The following is a 12,551-nucleotide window of genomic DNA, read 5'->3' on the forward strand; positions in this document are numbered from 1 at the left end:
CTTGGCACGGCCAAGTATGGAAGAAGCATTTATTAACCGCCTACTGCGTGCCAGGTCTCATGCTAGACGCTTTCGGAATATCTCATCGGACTGGAAGCTCCTAGAGGGTAGGCATTGTTTTGCCTCCTTTTGTTTTCCTGGCACATAGTAGGCGCCCGATAATACGAAGCTGGAGGTTCAATTATTTTTGAAAAATAATCGAGCTAAGATCGGTTGGCCCTAAGGCTGGAGGGAGCCAGGCGCTCGCCGGCGTCTTTGTGATGACGCTATGACGTCTACAATGTTTTCGGCCGTGACGTCAGGACAACAATAGCCCGGATGTCGGGGGCGGGGCGAACTGAACGCAGAGAGGGGGGGAGGGTCTGAAGAGGCTTCGTTGGTTCCAGCCGTTGCGTCCCCCGGAGATTTCCAAGCGCGGGGAAGCCCCCAGTAGACTCGAGGGACCTGGCTGACCTACCCTCTTGGGCCGGGGGCTGGGCTGCATGACTCCTCCCGTACCCAGGTCACCAGGGGAGGGGTGGGGGAAGGGGAAAAAGGAGAGGAGTCTCGCCCAGGAATCCCAGAGCGACACACCAAAGTGTGAGCCGGTGGCGCCCTCTGCTGGCAGGCGGCACCACACTTAGGACCTCCTCTCCTACGGGCCCCACCCTCCTTCCACCTTCCTTTGACTCGCCCCTCCGGCCCGCCCTTGATTTCTAGTCTCCTTTGATCCCGCCTCTCTCTCTTTACTCCAGCCTCTCTATTGGCTTTTACTCTCCCTCTCTTCGTCCCTCCGTCTCTCCGCCCCTCCCACTCTACCACTATTACCTATCCTGCCTCGACTGTCCGTATCCGCTCTGGACAGCTTGTCAATAAAGTTGTTTCTCTTTCCTCGCGCGGCTGTCTCTGCGCCCCGCCCCGCTCCTCTCGCGAGATCCGGCGACGGTTGGGGGCGGTATGGCTGCGGCGGCCGCTGCAGCGACGGCTAATACTCGTGGCGGCGCGATGGTGGCGGGACTGGCCCCAGGGCCCGACCCTTCCGTGGATCCGGGGGAACCCGGGCAAGGTCGGAGCCTGCGTACGGCTCACGACGTGGGAGGCCCGCGGGCGCGCACCGGGGACGTGCTGCTGGCCGAACCGGCGGACTTCGGGTCGCTGCTGCTATCGCGGCCGGTGCTGGAGGGGCTGCGGGCGGCCGGCTTCGAGCGGCCCTCGCCCGTGCAGCTCAAAGCCATCCCATTGGGCCGCTGCGGCCTGGGTAAGGCCCGGGGCCCGCACCGTTGAATCCCAATGCGGGGGGATCCCCTTCTCCCCCTTCTGCCTTCTCAGGGTCGGGGCTTTTGCCCGCCTGGTGCACGTGGCTTTAAAATGAATGACGACCTAACGGGATGGGGGCGGGCCTCGGCATCTTAGTAATTTGCCGGGCGAACCCGGGAAGGCCGGCCCGGCGCCTGCCTTCAGGGAGCGGGCAGTCAAACGGGAAGGGGGCGGGGCGCGTGCGTGCAGACCGCCCGCTGTACCCGGTACCTGTAACTGACGGCGGGCTTTCCTTCCCCTCAGATTTAATCGTTCAGGCCAAGTCTGGCACTGGGAAAACCTGCGTATTCTCCACCGTGGCTCTGGATTCTCTGATCCTCGAAAACCTGGCCACCCAGGTGAGCGTCCACCAGAGTCCCAGCCCGGCCCGGACCCCTAAAGGCTTGTCTCAGGCCTCCTAGCCCGCTGCCGTCTGGGATGGGCCGGGGGGGGGGGGGGGGGGGAAGGAGGGGGGACCGCGCTCAGAGCATACGGGCTTTTTCCTCCTCCTGTAAAAATTATTCTGAAGAGAACCGATTTTTTGCCCTCTCTTTGCCCCTCCCCCCAGATTTTGATCTTAGCTCCTACAAGAGAGATTGCTGTGCAGATCCATTCCGTTATCACAGCCATTGGCATCAAGATGGAAGGTTTAGAATGCCACGTATTTATTGGAGGGACGCCTTTATCTCAGGACAAGACCAGACTTAAGAAGTGCCATATTGCTGTGGGCTCCCCTGGTGAGTGTGGGCCATGAGGGACTGAACATCTGAGCAAGAACGGGGGGCGTTCCAGAATGGGGAAGGCGCCCTCGGAGGGGTCAGAGCCGGCGGCAGGAACGGGCACTGAGAACGCCAGCGTGGGGGCAGTGCACCTACTGCCTGTGCAGCCTTTATCTGTGAAAGGAGGGGGATGGACCACGTGATTCTGAGAATAAATGATAGATGTTATTTGGGGTAAAATGGTTCCAAAGACAGTGTGAAAGATGGGCCACTTCCTGGCAGGCCGGCCAGTCTGCAGCTGTTAACTTTTAATTTAATGTAGATTATCTTAATTTACAAACCATTCAGGCTTGCACTAAAGCGTTGGTGAAGTGGGAATTCCTAGGAGGGTCTGATTTTGTGTTGGCAGCCCAGGCTTAGTTGAAGCTTCCTGAAGGCAGATCTTTCCCCCCATCCCTTAAGCAGTGTTGTACTCTTGGGGGAGGGCGGTGGGACAGGCAGGAAGGACAGCACGTGCGATTTCCTGGGCGCAGAATTCTGAGAGGTGGAGGCCCTTTACCATGGCGCCCTGCAGCCCATAGAAGCTAAGTGACCTGCCCAGGCCACTGCCGGTCTACACTAGAGGCGGGATATGAATCTAAGGCCTTAAACCCTGAGATCCGGCCTCTCGCCATAGGCCTTTTTCACACTATGAGAAGGTACATTGCATGCATGGGCCTTTATTAGGTGTTGGGTAGGCATTGCAAGTACTATTTAAAATGAGTTAACTAGAATTCATAGCCTCAGTTCCATTTTGACTTATTTTGAATAAGAGCTGGGGAAGGCAATTAGGGGAGTATAAGTAACAGTGTTTGGTCCGTTCTCAGGCTTCCTCTTTATAATTTAGATTTCTAAAAATGATATTTTGTGTGTGTGTGTGTGTGTGTGTGTGCATGTACATAACACATGTGCATAATGTTTTGTTGTACATAGTTGGTTCTTCACTATTATTTAGTGTTTTTTTTTTTTCCTAAAACAGGTAGAATTAAACAATTAATAGAACTTGACTACTTGAACACAGCCAGTATCCGTCTTTTTATTCTTGATGAGGCAGATAAACTTCTAGAAGAAGGAAGCTTCCAAGAGCAAATAAAGTAAGAAAAACAACTGGATTTACCATCTTTCACTTTCTTTTCCATGGGATGCTCTTGTTAAATATCTCCAGACTTTATTTTTCTTTTGTTATTCTTCAGTTGGATTTATTCCTCTCTGCCTGCCAACAAACAGATGCTGGCAGTATCAGCTACCTACCCTGAATTCTTGGCCAGTGCTTTGACGAGGTACATGAGAGACCCCACATTTGTAAGGCTGAATTCCAGTGACCCAAGTCTTATTGGTATGTCTAGGTTTTAGATAATGTCCATTGGCGTATTATTAAGTTGATGATATTCTGATAGTTTCCCCCCCATTGGCAGTTGTTAGCATACATCTGTTATAGCCCTTGTAATAATTCTTGACACGTGGCACGATGCCTGTTCGTTCTATCCTAATGATTCTTAATTTTTTTTTGCATAGGGTTGAAGCAGTATTACAAAGTGGTGAATTCACATCCTTTACCTCATAAGATTTTTGAAGAAAAGACTCAACACTTGCAAGAATTATTCAGTAGAATTCCATTTAATCAAGCTTTGGTCTTCTCTAATTTACATAGCAGGTAATAGAATTTAATATTGGGATGCTGGATTAAGGAGAAGGATATTCTTGGGAATCTGAAAATTTTTTTGGATTAATTCTATAATCATAAGATTTGAGTTCTCTATATCGTTTTTCCCTAGAGCCCAGCATTTGGCTGATATCTTGTCATCCAAGGGCTTTCCTGCTGAGTGCATTTCAGGTAAATGGTTCTTCTTTTAACCTTTGTAATAGCACCTTGGAATGACGCTCCCAAGGAAGAAGGAAGAAATGGTATGTCAGATGTAGTCTTGGGATTTTGAGACAGTCGAAGTTTAAATTTTACTGTGATCCTTTTTTAAAAAAAGGGATTTCCCCCAATTTTTCTGTAATTTCAAAATAGCCCAAAATATTGTTTCAGTTAGAATATTATCTTTGTGGAATTTGTGTTTGTGATGTCCACAGAATAGAGTTGACAATTTTATTATTTTATGGGAGATAAAAGAATTTGCCATTTCCTTCCATGTAGTTAAAATTATCTCTTTTGCACTAGTAAGAATGAATTATTTGTGCTATTTTTTCCAGATAGCAAATTAGTTGATTGAGATTTTTTTTTTTTGTGACTCAGCCATGGTTTTACCTATTAGCTGTTGGGGACAAAATGTTTTCTGATAGAAAAAACATTTTAAATTTGGGTCAGAAAATCCTCCAAAATGTACAAAGTATATATAATGTTGTGTTAAAGTTGCATTGTAATCAGGATAGGCGCTCATATTTGCAGTTATGATGCCTTGTGTGGCAAAGTGATTTGCATACATTAGTCTCATTTTATCTTATTAAGACTCTTGTGTGTGGGGGGGAGAGGTGGTGGTTCAGCGTCATCTCTGCTATATTAAAACAAGCTCAGAGATGTGACTTCACACAGCTCATACATGGTGGAGAATGGAGCCTTAAGCCCAGCTATTTGAGAGCCTCTCTCCAATGTGTTTCATCATCGTTGTTGGAACATTATGTAATATGTACGTTTTTGTTGGAAAATATCAGTAGGTAGAGAGTACTGCAAGTGTGAATTGTGAGGACTTAAAAGATTCCTGTTATTTTAGAGCCATATTCTAAAAGGCTTATTCCTCTTGTAGCTCCTTAAGAATCATATTCAAAGAAACTTATTTCAGTGTCATATCATGTGGCAGCTAGATAGCTGGTAGAGCTGGAGTCCGAAGTCTGGCTTCAGACATTTTAACTAGCTGTGTGTCACTTAATGTTTCTTAGCCTTAGTTTCCTCATCTGTAAAGTGGAGATTGTATAATTCTAGTAAAAAGCTTTGTAGACCTCTAAAGCCTCTATAAATGCTAACTATTTTCATTTTAAGTGTGGGAGAAATTTGAAGAAAAACTGGAATCTTGCTCTTATGCCTCATTGTGGGTTCTTGAAAGCTATAATAGTAACAACACAAGCATTGGCAGGTCCTTCCAAATAAGAGAGACTCAATGTGGATCCATTTACTGATCTCTAGAGACCAGCTTAGCTCTATTGGGAGAGCCTTATCATCAGATAAGTTATATCAGTTTATCAAACAATGTGCGAAAATTTGAAGGGGCCAGAATTTGCAACAGTTGGAGAGTTGTATTAATGAAATCATAGATAGTGAAGTTTCAAAATAGATTATTTAAAATCCTCAAAGTTGCTGTTTCTGATGTATTTTTGAGTGATAGCAAAATGCAGCAGTACCAGCGCTTTTAAAGAGCTTATAAAACATTTGATGTTCCTGGATCTCTTCAGGTAGTATGAATCAAAACCAACGTCTTGATGCTATGGCCAAACTGAAGCAGTTCCATTGCAGAGTCCTCATTTCAACAGATTTGGTAAGCTTCCTGTTCACTTTAAATGACTTAATACATCTTGACACATGTTCTAGTTCTCAAATGTACAGATTTAGTATATTTTCTGTGCGTGTATTGAGAAGATACCAGAAGACAGCTTAGCCTCTTTCCAGCTCTGAGGAATGGGTTTCTTAAAATGGCTTTGATATTTGTCCCTTTCTTAAAGCTAAAGCAATAATCACATAATGATAGCATATATTTATGCAGCATTTGATGTATTTATTTTTCAGATGAAAAAACAGGCATATTGAGTTTCAAAAGACTCCCAAAGTTATTTACTATTTAAGTGTAGGAGTTGGAACTTAAATACAAGTCAAAGTACTTTTTCTACATCACATGAAGTTTTTAGAAAACACATTTTACCTTCACCCATCCTTCCAAATATACATCTGTCCTTAATTTGGCTCTTCATCTGTGGTTGTGCCAAAGTAGTACAGTTTTTTTTTGGGGGGGTGGAAATTATAATGTACGTTTTGAAATATAAGGGAACAGTATTTAGTAAACAACTGCTATCTTATTCATTTTGAGACTTCACGTGGGATTGATGCTGAGAAGGTGAATCTGGTTGTAAATTTGGATGTGCCATTGGACTGGGAAACATACATGCATCGGATTGGCAGAGCTGGACGTTTTGGTAAAAGACAAAACAAAACCAAAAAAATGGTTTACTTTGAGGAAAGGGTCCATATGAGATAGTTGGAATTGCAGGTATCATTCATGTCCAGATACATGTATAATTTTACACCTTTCTGTTTTAGGTACTTTGGGGCTAGCTGTAACCTATTGTTGCCGGGGAGAGGAAGAAAATATGATGATGACTATTGCCCAGAAATGTAATCTTAACCTGCTCTGTTTGCCAGGTATAGTTTGTTTTATCAGAAATTTGTTGAAGATCTACTCACTACAAGATATGAGATTACTATATTAATTCTGCTTTAATTTATGGGGATGAATAATAACTTTCTGTTTGTATACGTAGAGGGCTGTTAAGATTATTCTCTCTAACCTCTCAAATTTGGGCAGTATCTTGATCTATACACAAAATTTGATGGAATTATTGTTTTTAGTCATTTATGCTTTCTATCCTTTTGTTTTTAAGCATTATGTTTGAAACTGTTAATGATGAAACTTGATGAATACTAAAAAAAAGTCATGTTGAAATATTGTTACATTTGACAGGGTATAAATTTTTTTGTTTGTTTTATGGGCAAGATAGATAAAAATATGACCCTTGTCTTCATGAAGTCTGAGATGTAATAGAAAAGAGAAAATGTTAATATAAATAACTAATGTAGAATGTAAAAATACTAGAAGAAACAGTATTTTAGAAGTCTTAGAGGAAAGAGTTGTCTCATGAAAGATTGTATTTAATGTGTTGAATTTCACAGGTAAATGAATGAAAGATAATTTTAAAACTTTATTTTTTAACCAACTAAGCAAACTAAATATTTAGAATGTAGGGCTTAATATACTAAATAATCAGGATTAATATATCTGGAAAAATTTCTTTTTAAAAAAATCTTAACCCCACACTTAACAGTATATAGTTTTATAAATATATTTATTTCATTGAATATTATCCAGTTACATGCAATTTTCACTTAATAGTATGTAGTTTTTAAAAATACATTTTTATGTGTTTCATTAAATACTTATTCCCCAGTTATATGTAATAATTTTTTAAAAAACGGTTATCAAAACAAGTATAATAAATTCTTTCCTCCTTCTCCCGTTCCTCTCTCTCTCTCCCTCCCTTTTTTTCTTTGAGAAGACAAGCAATTGATATCACTTAATAGTATATAATTGGTCAAGTCTTTAATTTTGGTTCCAGAGGCAAAATGGCAACATGGTCTTCCTTGGGAAGTCCATTGTATGTTGTATAATCCATTTTGATTAGTGTGTATGTAGAGTGCTTTAAAAATAATACTAATTTTTCATATTTGTATGTTACTGCCAGAGAAGTGGCTAGCATAGCCTCTTTTTGGAGAAACTGGTGTTAAGAATAAATATTCATTTTTTGAAGGGCTGGCCGAAGGGGGGATAGCATGAAGGTGCCAAATTGGAATCTTTCAGCATGTAATAAACAGAGTGGATCTTTGAGGATATGGAGAAGTCTTTATGGATGTGTATTTCTATGGGATTTGGGTGTAAGAATAGCCGGGAGAAGCCTGGCAGCGTGGGTAGACAAGGTTTGGAGTTGGCAAGGACTTTTAAGTTAGGAGAGCCATTGATCAAGTGTGAGGAAATCACCTTAGGCAAGGAGAAGCAAGTAGGTACTGGAGCTATTTGGGGGAAGAAGTACACAGTCTAAGGAAGTGTCAGCCAAGAGAAATCAAGAAAAACAGGTTAGAAGACAAGGGATGAAAGGACCAGAGATGATGTGGGTAGAGGAGCTTAGCAGACAAAAGAGGTAAACGGAGAAGGTCACAAACTTAGGTTATGGTGTTTAGACAGCAAGGGTTCAAAATGTAAAGGAGAGTCCCTTGAGTGACAGTATGCATGGGTGTCAGCAGTGAATATGCAGCTGAGCCAAGGACTCAGTTGTAAGGACTTCATTATTTTTAATGTGGAAAAGCAGAATTGACTGTTGTCATGTTTCTTGGTAGGAGGAGAGAGCCCTGGACTACCTAAACAGTGGGTCTGCAACTCCTTATTCACACTTTTTGTAACATGGTTTTTATGCTTTTTTGGGTCACTTCCAGTATTTAAGCCAAACTTTAAGTGAAGCTTTTCTTATCTGTTAGAACAATAATGTCATCCTTTTTGGGATTCAGAATAGTTTTTGGAGGGTCTTCTTCATTCCCTTTGGTTAAAGTATTAACTGTTGATCCTGGTGTTCAAGACCCAGCATAATCCAGCTCCAACCCCATTTCTATTCCTTTCTTCATTCAGCATTCTGGAATAGCCAACTTGAACTGCTTTCAATTATCTAATCTTACTATCTAATCTTTTCCTTTTCTGTCTCCTTGCCTTTGCTCACACCATCTTTCTCAGTCTGGAATGGTACTCTCTCCTCTTGCATCCCCTTCTGTTCATCTGTGGACATCTCCCCTTTCAAAACCTAGTTCATTTTATTCATAGTACTTCTCTTATGTATTGATCATTCCCTCTTCTGAATCAAATCTTATTTTACTTTCAAATAACATTTTTTTTTTCATCCCCAAACTGGTTTGTCTTTGCAGTATTGCTGTTAATGTGTAAATTCTTCATTTGGTTCTGCCCACTCCACTTAATTCTGCATCATTTCATCCGAGTCTTCCCAGGTTTCTCTAAAACCATCCTCTTCATTATTTTTCTCAGAATAGTAGTTTTTCTCATGTACATATACCTTAACTTGTTCAGCATTCTCTGGTTAAAGGGCACCCCAACAGTTTTCAATTTTTTGATACTACAGAAATTACTGCTGTAAATACATTTTGTATATAAGGATTTTTTCCCTTCTTTCTTGGACTGCTTTGAGATGTAAATCTTAGTAGTGATATTACACATAGTTTAACATACCCTCTTCTTGGTAGATATTTTGCACTTGCCCATCCTTCACTCTTCTCTGCAATTAGGTTTTAAAATTGGAAACAGGAATATCATTCTCTGTATCCCCAAAATGTTTTGTGCATTGTACATGCTTGTTGAATTTAATTGAATTCTCAGTAGGTCAGCAGTTGTGGGGAGTACAAGTCCTGTTTCTGGGAAAGAATTTTCTATACCCTCAGAAACTTTTGATCCTTCCACCAGATGGAAGTACTTCTGCTGAGGAAGGAGATTGTTTGTTTTACTCTTAAGAGCAGTTCATAAGAACCCCTGAAGCCCATACTGTATTATGCAAGTTGATAGAGTATTAGGAAAATATTAATGCTTTCCTTTTTTTGTTATGTAGATCCAATTCCTCCTGGTCTGATGGAAGAATGTTTGGATTGGGATGTCGAGGTCAAAGCTGCTGTGCCTACAGTTGGCTCAGTTAATGCACCCATCCAACCCCCTAAAACCATTCAGAAACCAGATCGGATCATTCAGGCACAGAAAGCTCAGAGTAGCCATATGGCTGTATCCCAGACAGCATCAGGTCCTACAGGAATGGTCAAATCAAAGAAAGTTCCCAAGCAGAAACACCCAGGGAGAAGCCATTCAGAGTATGGAACCAGAGAAAAAGCAGAGCTTTCGAGGGGACTAGGCTACACCACACAATTGAAAGATCCAGCAGAGAACTATATTCAGACCCCTGTTGAAAGTTCCAGCATCTTTCAGAATCAGACCAGAGAAGCTTCACTTGCAACACTCCCCAAGATCCCTTGTCTGTCTTCCTTTAAGATCCAGCAACCTTGCATAGAGACTTTTTCAGAATTGGTGGAAGATTATGAACATTACATTAAGGAGGGACTAGAGAAGCATGTAGAGATCATCAGGCACTACACTGGTCCTGGGGAACAGGCCCTGCAGCCCCAAAATGGTTTATTGAAATGGAGACACACTCAAGAGAGCCCCCGAGCATTGGTGAGCAGTGGCCGCTCGGAAGATTCAGCGAGTGATAGTGATTCCGGCTGCTCACGAGCTTCGTCCCAGAGCAAAGGGAACAAATCGTGTTTAGAAGGCTCTTCTGACAACCAGGTGAGAGAGAGTGAGCTGGCCTCCATGACTGGCCATGCTTCTCCCGATCATCCCTTGAATCGAAGTGAAACCCCGAGTGTGGAGGAAAGCCAGGAGGTTCTTCACATTCCTATGAAGGCCCTGGGGAGGGAGGACGGAGCTAACCAGACCTCAAAGCGCAGCAGGAAAAGTATTCCCAAACGGGCACCCCACCAGCTGCAGTGGGAGCCTCAGGAGGAGAGCTGGTGCGATCATGCTGGGGAGCAACCTCCGGTGTTCCCCACCAATCCTCAGAGTTATGAGGATTACTGGAGATCCTGCTACTGGGCCTGGCAGGAATACTATGCAGCAGCTTCGCAGTCCTACAGCTGGAACGCCAAGAGACACTCCGATTGGATGGCAGCCTATCACATGAACACCATCTATCTTCAGGAGTTAATGCGGGGCGGTGACCTGTGAAACCTCAAGTGGTACCTCTGGGGGACTCTGTCCTGTAGGGTGGACTGTAATGGCATTTTGGAGGAACTTTAAAAGGCTTGAGGTTCTATGAAATGCTTTTTATTCTTCAGGTTGGTTTGTATCAGGTGAGGTACTATTTCCTCTTTCTCTTTTGGGAAAGTTCACAGATTTAGGCTCTGAAAAAGAGAACTTTGGGTACAGAGTCTTAGTGCATCATTTTTCACCATTCTTTTCACTGTCCCCCTTAAAAATAAACTAAACATAGTACCATACCATTCCTTATTTAAAACACTCCTAAAATACCACCACCTGCTCCCAAGGAAACATCCGACTGAGATGTAAATATTATGACTTCATATAGGGGGAAAAAATGGTTCTAATCAGATTGAATTTCCATAGTGATAACATGAAAACATTATTTTTAGTTTTTTTTTTTTTGGATCAAGAACACCTTCCCTTTTAAATTGAATTAAGTAGGGATTTTTAGTAAAGATGTTTCTTTAAACTTTGTAAAAAAGCCCAGACAAGAAAGATACTGTTTATTTACAGAAAAAGAGTTTCTAACGTTTTGGCATGTTCACCTGCCATATTTTCTCTATAAACTTTTTCAAATGTCTTTTCCCAGTGGAGAAGCTGGTAATTTTGCAGAATGGGAGATGCCTTACTGGTCATCTTCCCATTCCTAATGAAAGAAGACAATCAAAATGAATTTTACATTTTTTGGTTCTCACTTCAATAGCTCATGGAGGATAGTCTTTATTCTACCCTTTCTGCCTTCATACAATGTCCTAGATGCTCCTCTCAGTGGACCTTTTCTGGGAGGAAAGAGTTATTTTCCTGGTTACAAAATGTTATATTCTAAAATTGTGCCTATTCAATAGACAAGTCACTAGAAGTTAGAACTTGCTTTCATTTGTGTTTCTTCTCTTGTGTGACTGGCCCCTGCAAGGAAAACTTTGATTCTTTCCAAAGAATCCAAAGGAAAAAGACCCAAGATTTAGGGGACCAGGGTTGGTTTTTCATTTCAGAAAGTGTTGCTATTGGGCAACACAAAATACCATTACTCCTTTGTTGTCAGCAGAGCCCCCCTTCCACCACTTTTCTCCCCCTCCCCTCTCTCCTCTCCCAATAATTGTCATTTATTGTCAAAACACCTACACAACCATGGTCCTGAACTTGACTTAATGCCATCTGCTTCCTATTCTGAAGTTGAGCAATGGGAGGCTTTACTTTTCTCTCTATATGGTACTGCCAAGTGAGGATGAATTAATTAAAACTATGTAAATAGCAATTCCATAATTAGGTCCAGTCTGCCATACAATGGTAAAGATTTTAATTACATAGCAAAGAAAGATCCTGTCATTGCACCTTACCTTTGCCTTGCCATGTCCCATTTGCCACTCCTTTCCCTTGCCCCCTCTCCTCCCCTATACAGCCAAGTTAGCAGCCTGTCATTGCCAGGGAATTTTAATTAGGATGCCACTGCATCTTAATTAGAAATGAAATTGCCCATTAGTCCTGAAATTAATTGGATTCTCTTTAGGTTTGTCTGTTACTCTGTGTTTGTTATTTTTTAAATTGGAAAATAAGCTAGAGATGAGCACATCTTTATTACCAGAGACTAGTCTGAGGAAAGCTAAACACGAAATACATTTTCTTTTTCATGAACATTTGTGAGAAAAAATTTGAAATTGTGCTTCCTCGGCAAACACAGCCAATTGGGTTCGCTTGTAAGGCATTATCTTCATAAAGAATTTTCCTCAGGAAAATTTTTAGCTCAGGATTGACATCTTTAAGTTGCTAGACATTTTTAGGAAATTCTGGGTATGGAAGATGAGGTGTAGATACTGATGAAGTGGGAAGAATGCTAGCCAGACTGACCCTCTGAACTTAGGTTCTAGTTCTGTGTCACTCCAATGTGAGTGATCATGAGCGAGTCGTCCTTATGAGGCCAGTGGACAAGATGATCTCAGAGTATTTGTGTTTC

General features: G+C 42.2%; 1 protein-coding gene across 1 annotated transcript; it reads left to right on the forward strand.

Annotated features, from left to right (window-relative positions):
- Positions 1–328: 328 nt before the first annotated feature.
- DDX20 (DEAD-box helicase 20) lies at positions 329–11,463 on the forward strand. The gene is made up of 11 exons (XM_074263063.1): positions 329–1,237; positions 1,540–1,634; positions 1,844–2,012; positions 3,013–3,127; positions 3,227–3,369; positions 3,549–3,687; positions 3,809–3,867; positions 5,424–5,506; positions 6,053–6,158; positions 6,283–6,384; positions 9,399–11,463. The coding sequence occupies exons 1-11, from the start codon at positions 937–939 to the stop codon at positions 10,562–10,564; spliced, it is 2,478 nt and encodes an 825-aa protein (XP_074119164.1). The 5' UTR covers positions 329–936; the 3' UTR covers positions 10,565–11,463.
- The last annotated feature ends 1,088 nt before the right edge of the window (positions 11,464–12,551 follow it).

The sequence above is a fragment of the Sminthopsis crassicaudata genome, chromosome 4, assembly GCF_048593235.1.
Source record: "Sminthopsis crassicaudata isolate SCR6 chromosome 4, ASM4859323v1, whole genome shotgun sequence".
In the NCBI taxonomy this organism is placed as follows: Eukaryota; Metazoa; Chordata; class Mammalia; order Dasyuromorphia; family Dasyuridae; genus Sminthopsis; species Sminthopsis crassicaudata.

Coding starts and splice junctions, on each gene's coding strand:
- DDX20 (XM_074263063.1), top strand. CDS start 937: ATGGCTGCGGCGGCCGCTGCAGCGACGGCTAATACTCGTGGCGGCGCG. Junction 2,013..3,012: donor TATTGCTGTGGGCTCCCCTG/GTGAGTGTGGGC, acceptor TTCCTAAAACAG/GTAGAATTAAACAATTAATA. Junction 3,128..3,226: donor AGCTTCCAAGAGCAAATAAA/GTAAGAAAAACA, acceptor GTTATTCTTCAG/TTGGATTTATTCCTCTCTGC.